Genomic DNA, 7,762 nt, shown 5'->3' on the forward strand with positions numbered 1-7,762 from the left:
TATCAGGGCAGCAAGCATTGCTTGTAAAAAAAACTTTCCCGTTCGGCCCATCGTGACTATGGCGGCTCTTTGACGGATAGTCCCCCCCCCCCCCTCTCCTACATCCTGGAGCCCAGCAATCCCTTCCCAATATGTCCGGAAACATGCTCCCATTCTGTCTCGGCGATGGCGCAGGCGGAGACTGAACAGTAAATGTTGGCATCCCAATAATGGACAGAATGAACCAGTCTGTATCAGCATGGTGCTAGCTACTGTAACGACGGAGGGGTAAACCTGACGGAGATTGTACCACCCCCCCTTTGCTATATCTTTGCTATTTGTGTTATTGCTAGGAAGCAAATAATCTTTTTTTGTTTATTGCCCTGATATTACAGCAGACTGTCGTTTTACAGAAATCTTGTCCCCGTTTTTGGGTCTCGTAAATAATTGGTTAAAATGAAGGAGTTGCCTTTTTGATTGCTTTAAGAAATGCGATCTTCATTTAGATCTCTGTCTCTCTCTACCGTCAAAAAGGATAAAAATGTTTCCGACTTGCGGTCCTGCTTATCACACTAATTTAAGTTGACACCGTTTCCTCACCCAATTCGGAACTGTTCAACGAGAAGAGTTTTTTTTTTCCGAGAGGCCTCGATAATTGTGCATCATTAAACATTCAAATCAGCAGCGTGGAGCCCACACTTTATTCATTACTCCCCTTAATTAATGTCATAACAGTTTGCATGTTATTAGGGGTAGAGACAGCAGGCTGCAATTATCTTTTATGTAGACGAAAGCGTTTTTTAAAAATAAATCGACAATAGTCAGACTGAGTTCTGGAAAGCGTATGAGAAAATACAGAATAATATTTCAGTGATGGTGCATCGTTGTAATTTCGATCAAATACCATCGCTTTGAAAGATTATTATTTTCTAAATAGTATCACTCACTTACCCCCTCGTCCCGCCGTTTCTTTCCCTCCTTCGACTGTTTAACCTATGCAGTGCTTTCGTTTTCTTCCATTACTCTACTAGAGGCACAGAGCAAATGGTTTAAATTGACATTTTTTGGCAGCAAATTGCAGGAAATTGATAGTTGCTATCGATAAAATACATCCATATTAATACCGTATGCAGTAACGTAGTAATCAATACACGAGGGAAAATGAAACTCAGCGTACAGAGCATATTGCCTACCAGAGCTGGGAGGTTCCAACCTAGAGATTATATAGGCTCATACATGTGGAAACGGTTTACGGAATGGTTCACTTTAAATTATATTCTCAAAGCACCCAAAATAACCCCGGAGAATTGTGAGAATTTATTTAATCGTCAGAACATACATCAGTCACGTCATAACAAATTCTCTTCGTGGTGTGAATGAACATTACTTTAAACACTCAGAAATGAAGGGAGGGTTTTTTTTTTCTTAACATCGTAGAAAGAGGGGGTTTCAAGATAATAATCATCACCGCCACCCCCACTCCCCCACCCCCCCAAAAAAGCCCCGTCACCCCCACTTCCAGCGTATTTACTGAACACGATTAATCTATTACTAGGCGAGAATGGGAAGACTCAAACGAACGAAATCCATGCACCAATAAAATCGAAAGAAGCTCCAAATAAATACGTTATATATCTTTTTAAACATCTCTGCAAACCTGAGATGAAGCGAAATAGTTCCCCAAACTGTTTTAGATAAAAGACTCTCAAGTCCCAACAATCTCCGTGTCTGAATCCGTATTCATATCTGTGGATCATAGAAATCTGCATGCAAATTGTACCCAATGGTTACACAATATATGTAGTTTATATATATATATGTATATATGTTGGCTGTGTGTCTGCCACCTTCCCGACTGGTTATTTCCGAGTCTGCTCCTCTCCCGACATGTCCGCTGCCGAGGGACGGGGTCCCGGGCAGTTATCATGTAATTTCCTGACGTGCTTTTTAAGATCAAAGTTCCGGCAGAAGCCTTTGCCGCAGGCAGAGCAGGTGAAGGGTTTCTTGTCGTTGTGAGTGTGCATGTGGAAGGTGAGGTTGTAGATTTGGTGGAAAGCTTTGTTGCAGATACTGCATTTAAACTGCTTCTCTCCGCTGTGCGTCAGTTTGTGGTTCTTGTAGTTACCTGGAACAGAAAGGGAAGCGGTGCGTTTCAAAGTTGAGCCACACACGCAAAATGTGACCCACTCTTTGGCTCACTCGGGACTGTGTGACTTACATATAAAGGGTTCACTGAATTGTTACACAGCTTTATCCAAACTATAATATGACTTGAAAGTCGAATATTCGTTGTGTAAAAGTTATTCTATCAGTAAAAGTTGTAAAAGTTACTTTGAATCACTAGTTTTATTTTTTTTTAAATGCTACATTAACTAGAAGTGAACTTATTACCATGGGTTTTGTCTAATGTAGTTAACGCTTTTAAAAAAATAATGGCGGCAGATTTAGTGATAATTACACCCTACCTTTTTGGTGAAACCCTTTCCCACAGAACTCGCAGACAAAGGGTTTGTAGCCCGCGTGGATTCGGGTGTGAGTGTTGAGTGTGGAACTCCTGTTAAACGCTTTTCCACATTGGTTGCATTTGTGCGGTTTCTCCTGCCAATGGGATGCAACAATGAACGAGAAAGTGAAAACTCGGTCAATTTTACTGCCAAGCGAAAACGCAGAGAGAAAGCCACTGGGGCTCCCAATTGCACAAACAACTCACTTTCCCGAGCACTCGGGCAGTATCATTCCCGCCCAGCTTTAAAACAGCAGCAATCATCTCACTCGAATTGCCTGTGTCTTTGCACAACACGGGAGAAAGCTATTGCTGCTGACTCTGTGGAACTGCATTCAGTTTACACTAATATATATGTTACAATACCCAGAAATAATGCCTCCAGTGTCATCTCAAAATGCGAACTGTAAAAGGACCCCTTCCTTGCTCCGGGGGAGATTGAAAGGGGGGGGGGGGGAGGGGGGCAAGCGATCAGAGGCGGATGGGTGATCTAGACACCGAGAAGACAGTCTGAGTTGGCATGTCACTAAGTGCGTGACAAACAGAGCCTGCTCTCTCACTCTGTCTAGCTCTGTTTCCACGTTCTCTCCATCTACTCTCTCACCACCCCCCAACCCCCCACCCTCCCCCGCTTTGGGTCCACCGTTTCCATTCCACAACCCTGTTTCTTTCCAACACCGTGACTCCTCGTGTGCTGCCCTCTGTCCACCCCACCCCCTTTCCAATCGTACCCCGGGGATTTCCTCTCCCACCCTGCGCCCTCCCCCTCCACACCCCGCCGGTGCCGCTGCTTCGAGTGAACGCTGTGCCCTCGCTTTGGTCCTGGCGGCGGGCGGACTTACCTGGGTGTGAATGATCTTGTGTCGGCACAGCGTGCTGGCCTGACGGAATCCCTTGCCGCACACTTTGCAAACGAATGGACGAGCTCCAGTGTGCACCGGCATGTGACGGGTTAAATTATAATGTGCATTAAAGACCTAAAATCAGAAAGAGAGAAGGGAAGGAGGGCACGGGAGAGAAAGGGGAAGGGGGAGGGTAGGAAAGGTTTTGGGGGAAGGGGGGGGGGGGGAAGAGGGGGGGGAAGATGGTGGAGAAAAGAGGAAGGGAATGGGAAGGAGAAGAGGACGGGAAGTGGGGGAATGGGGAAGTGTGGATAGGGGAAGGGGGTAGTGAGGAAAGAGGAAGGGGTAGTGAGGATAGAGGAAAGGGGTAGTGAGGAAAGAGGAAGGGGTAGTGTGGATTGGGGAAGGGGGTAGTGAGGAAAGAGGAAGGGGTAGTGAGGATAGGGGAAAGGGGTAGTGAAGAAAGAGGAAGGGGTAGTGAGGGTAGGGGAAGGGGGTAGTGAGGATAGGGGAAGGAGGTAGTGAGGAAAGGAGAGGTGGTTAGGGAAAGGGGAGGGGAAAGGTGGTTAGGGAAGGGGAAGGGGGTAGTGGGGAAGGGAAAGGGGATAGTGAGGAAAGGAGGGGGGTAGGGGACGGGAAAGGGGAGGGGAAGGGTGGTTGGGGAAGGGGGAAGAGGATGGTGGGGGAAGGGGGAGAAAGGGGATGGGGCAAGGGGGTGTTGTGGAAAAGAGGAAGGGACAGGGGAAGAGGAGGGGAGAGGGGTAGGGTAAAAGGGGAAGGGGTGGGAGAAAGGGGTAGGGGAGAAGGGGAAGGGGGACGCGTTAGTTTCTCTCAAGGACTGACTCTGTGGAAATCCCCCAACCCCATGAGGGTGAGAGGAAAGAGAGAAACTTGCCTTGCCGCAGACTTCACAGGTGAACACTTTGGGCTTGCTGTTCTGCGAGGAGTTGCTGAGTTTGGAGGAATGTTTCAGGTGGAGTTTCTCCGAGAGGAACTGGGCGCTCTCCTTGACATAATGCTGCAGCTGAGCGGGTGAGAGCTCCTTGAACCCCGCGGCGGGATATCTCTCCGCTCCAACCGGCGGCGGAGGCAGAGGCGGCGGCTGCAAAACCAGCTTGTTCCGGTCACCGAGCACCGCTTTCTGGGGCAGCCCCAGCGGGGAGCCCAGCAGGTAAGAGGCCATCGGGTGCATGTTGAAGATGGTGGCCGGCGAGGGGCACGGGCTCTCGCCGCAGTTCAGGTAGCACAGGGCCCCCATGGCTTGGAAGGAAGACTGGTGCACCACCCGGGGCCGGATGACCCTGTACTGCTCCAGCGGAGGCGAGAGCCTGCCGCCGGCCGCTCGGCCGCACTCGTAGGGACTCTCCGGGTGGCTCTTGCGGGGCTCCGGGGCGCCGGGGCCAACTTTGGAGCGAGGGTCGTAAGCCAAGGGCACTAGGGGGATCATGCAGGGCACCGAGGAGTTCAGGTGGAACACATGCTTGGGCTCGCCCTTGCACAGCGAGCCTTGCAGAGCGGTTGGCGAAGGGAGCCGCTTTGGTTCCGGAGTCCGGGCCATAATTCGCTCGATCGAGAAAGCCAAGGGTTTGGAAGTGCTGAGCATCCCGTCTCCAGCTTGTAGACTCTCCCTTTCTGTGGAAGTGGCTCCCAGGATCTTATCTGCACGGTAGCGCTGAGGATAAGAGTTGTCCATATCTGTTTGGTATGGTCTTGCTCTTTTTGTGGTGTGTGTGTGTGTGTCTTTAGGTAGACGCCCCTTTTGGTCCTTTCTTGGACGGAAGCAGGGAGACACCAAGTCTCTGGCAGCGCGGGTGACACGCACAAACCATTCCCACCGAGCACCGCAAACACGCTGAGCCCAGAGCCGGCTGCACCGCTTCCTCCCGCGGAGGAGCTGAGAAAGTCGATAACTCGCCGCCTGCACTTGGCAATGAAAGTTTTTATTTGTGTTTTGGCGGTGGGCTGGCATTCAGCTGGGCTCCGTCACTGGAGAACCGGCTCGTCGCCCGCCCGCCAGGGGAACAGGCGCCTCCTTTCACACATATATACACACTCCCTCTCTCTCTCGCCGTCTCTTACTCTCGCCTGACAGGAGGGAGCAAGAGAGGGGGGGGGGGGGGGGTGGGGGGGAAGGTTGGTGATGTGACTGACATCACTTCCAGTCCGAGGGGGTGTGGTGTGGAGGATGGGGCAGGGGGTTAAAGTAGTCCCGGCAGCAACCCCCCCCCGCTGTGCTCTCATCTCCCATCCCACACTCCAATAAGAACCACCCAAAGTCCCCCCCCCCCCCCATCTAATTCCTCCCTCAGTTCTGTCAGAGGTCCAAGGTTTAAACCTCGGTCACTCCTGAATTATTGTCAGTCAATAACTCCATTTTTGACTTTGGCTGCTTACATTCGTTCTGCTAACACGCCGAAAGTGGGCGGGGGGAAGGGGGGGGGGGGGGGGGTAAGAGGTGGAATAGGCTGGAGATAAACCCCACGCTGATCTGAAAACTGAACACCGGCAGCGAACAGAATTCCTCCCCAGGACACGAATCAATGTCCAACCTGAAGTGGATATTTCTTTCTGCCGCCTTTATGACATCCACTGCCTACCTATCAGCTCAAAGACCAGACCTCATGGCCAATGTTTAGCCCCAAACCAACCAGAGTAAAGCAGATGATCTGATTGTTTATCATGGGATCTTCCTCTGCACCATTGACATTTCCCACTTTTTACAAGTGACTCTATTTCCAAAAGTATTTCATTGGCGGTAGTTCGACCTGACCGGACCGATATGAATACAAATTCTGTCTCGATTTATGTTGAAACGATGTCTGTTTAAATGACTATTCTGACTGTGTTGCACGGGGACTCCTGCTGGATATCGGAGTGGGGTGGGGAGGGGGGGGAACGCAGCAGGTTAGGAAGCTATGGGGGCGCATGTTGAAACTAGTGGCGGATCTGAAGAGGCGGGACCATGGATCTGGATGGGGTAGCTGGACTTCAACTCGGTCCATCTGGCTTTAGAGAGCTGCAGATGCTGGAGGTCAGAATCAAGAGGGTGGTGCTGGAAAAGCACAGCAGGTCAGGCAGCATCCGAGGAGCAGGAGAATCGATGTTTCCGGCAGACGCCCGTCATCTTCCTGATGAAGGGTTTCTGCCCGGAACGTCGATCCTCCTTCTGACCTTAGAGGTGAGGATAACTACCACCATACCACAAAAACTCGTTGGCTCAGGCTTGTAAATTGGACTTAGTAAACTTCTTTCCCTACCTACACACTTATTTTTTGCTTAAGAGGCTCTGCCTTTAATTTCTATTAATTGTATTGTTTAGTGAATTGTAATCTTTAGTGAAACACTAATTGGCTATTGGAAAAGTCAATCGAAAACGGAGTTCCAACAGCCCTGCTACAGATCATTTTCGATATGTAGTTTCCTAATAATGATTTTACTCCAGATGTCGTGGTCATAGTTTATATTATCGTGTACTGGAGTAGATATTGAAATCGAAAGGAGTTAAAGTAATTGTCGAGGCTGTAAATTCGAAACGCGGACACGTGTTGAAATACTGAGGAAAGATGTTGCTTCATCATGTGGAAGAGCAGGATAAGTTCGGGCAGGCTATTGAGGTTCTTCCAGCGGTTTCTGTTTTTGTTTCTAATTTTCGGTTTTTATTTAGTAAGTTAGGGCACAGTTTAGCATAACTGCGTGGGGTGTGACTTTCAGCTAGAAATTGGCCGTTTTTAACGAACACAACGCCCTAACTTTAAAACTGCCTTTATCTTTCAATGATTTCAAACCGTCAGAGCTTTAGTTAGTCCATGAAACTTTTTCAACTTTTACTTTAGCTGCGTTAACTTTTCAAGAGAACCTTAAGTGTTTCTTTTTCCTGTAGATTTCTACTTTTCCTGCCTTTGAGGCAGAAGGATTTTGTTCCGTACATTTTTCTACCTCTGTTAGAACTTCTGGAGCAAGCGTGAGACAAAATGAGTTCAGGCTGTATCGTATGTCTGCATCTTAATTCTTACTCTGCACCCGGATGGTTAATAGGTAGGTCTCTACAAGGATGATGGGAAAAATAATAGTGGCCAACTTCACAGGAGCAACAGGCGACTGTGCAAGGCAGGATCAGGCACTTATAGCAGGAATCTGGTGATAAGGACCGCTAAAAGGCTGCTTGACCTTTGTGGTTATCAAAGTTCTTAAATTAAAAACCGAAGGGGAGGACAATGGAATAAAAAAAATAGATGCATCTTGCCTATAGGACCATGCCATGGATGATCTTAAAGTTCTGAGCAGGAACTTTCTGGAACCTGCAAGAGAAACTCAGAATTTCGAAGACATCTCAGTACAACTGAAGAACAACCATCGCAGAAGCAGGAGCCTGAGCTCGGAGTTCAGAGAAGAACAACAGGTGAGTGACTGAAACCTGGCTCGCCAGCCCTCACCAGCG

At 48.9% G+C, this 7,762-nt stretch overlaps 1 protein-coding gene across 1 annotated transcript; it reads right to left on the reverse strand.

Annotated features, from left to right (window-relative positions):
* Nucleotides 1–1,555: 1,555 nt before the first annotated feature.
* Nucleotides 1,556–5,099, reverse strand: fezf1 (FEZ family zinc finger 1). The gene is made up of 4 exons (XM_043708823.2): nucleotides 4,220–5,099; nucleotides 3,325–3,459; nucleotides 2,445–2,577; nucleotides 1,556–2,104 (listed from the first exon to the last, which is right to left on the reverse strand). Exons 1-4 carry the CDS (start codon nucleotides 5,015–5,017, stop codon nucleotides 1,839–1,841), a joined length of 1,332 nt encoding a protein of 443 aa, XP_043564758.2. The 5' UTR covers nucleotides 5,018–5,099; the 3' UTR covers nucleotides 1,556–1,838.
* Nucleotides 5,100–7,762: the final 2,663 nt, after the last annotated feature.

Source organism: Chiloscyllium plagiosum, unplaced genomic scaffold (assembly GCF_037043375.1).
Source record: "Chiloscyllium plagiosum isolate Xiang-an unplaced genomic scaffold, Cpla_swu_hap1 HiC_scaffold_19, whole genome shotgun sequence".
In the NCBI taxonomy this organism is placed as follows: domain Eukaryota; kingdom Metazoa; phylum Chordata; class Chondrichthyes; order Orectolobiformes; family Hemiscylliidae; genus Chiloscyllium; species Chiloscyllium plagiosum.

What these genes read in the sequence shown, in the direction of transcription:
- fezf1 (XM_043708823.2), bottom strand. Translation starts at nt 5,017, where the DNA reads ATGGACAACTCTTATCCTCAGCGCTACCGTGCAGATAAGATCCTGGGA. An exon ending in CCTGTGAAGTCTGCGGCAAG is followed by an intron (nt 3,460 to 4,219) that starts GCAAGTTTCTCT and finishes TTCTGATTTTAG; the next exon opens with GTCTTTAATGCACATTATAA. An exon ending in ACAAGATCATTCACACCCAG is followed by an intron (nt 2,578 to 3,324) that starts GTAAGTCCGCCC and finishes TCCCATTGGCAG; the next exon opens with GAGAAACCGCACAAATGCAA.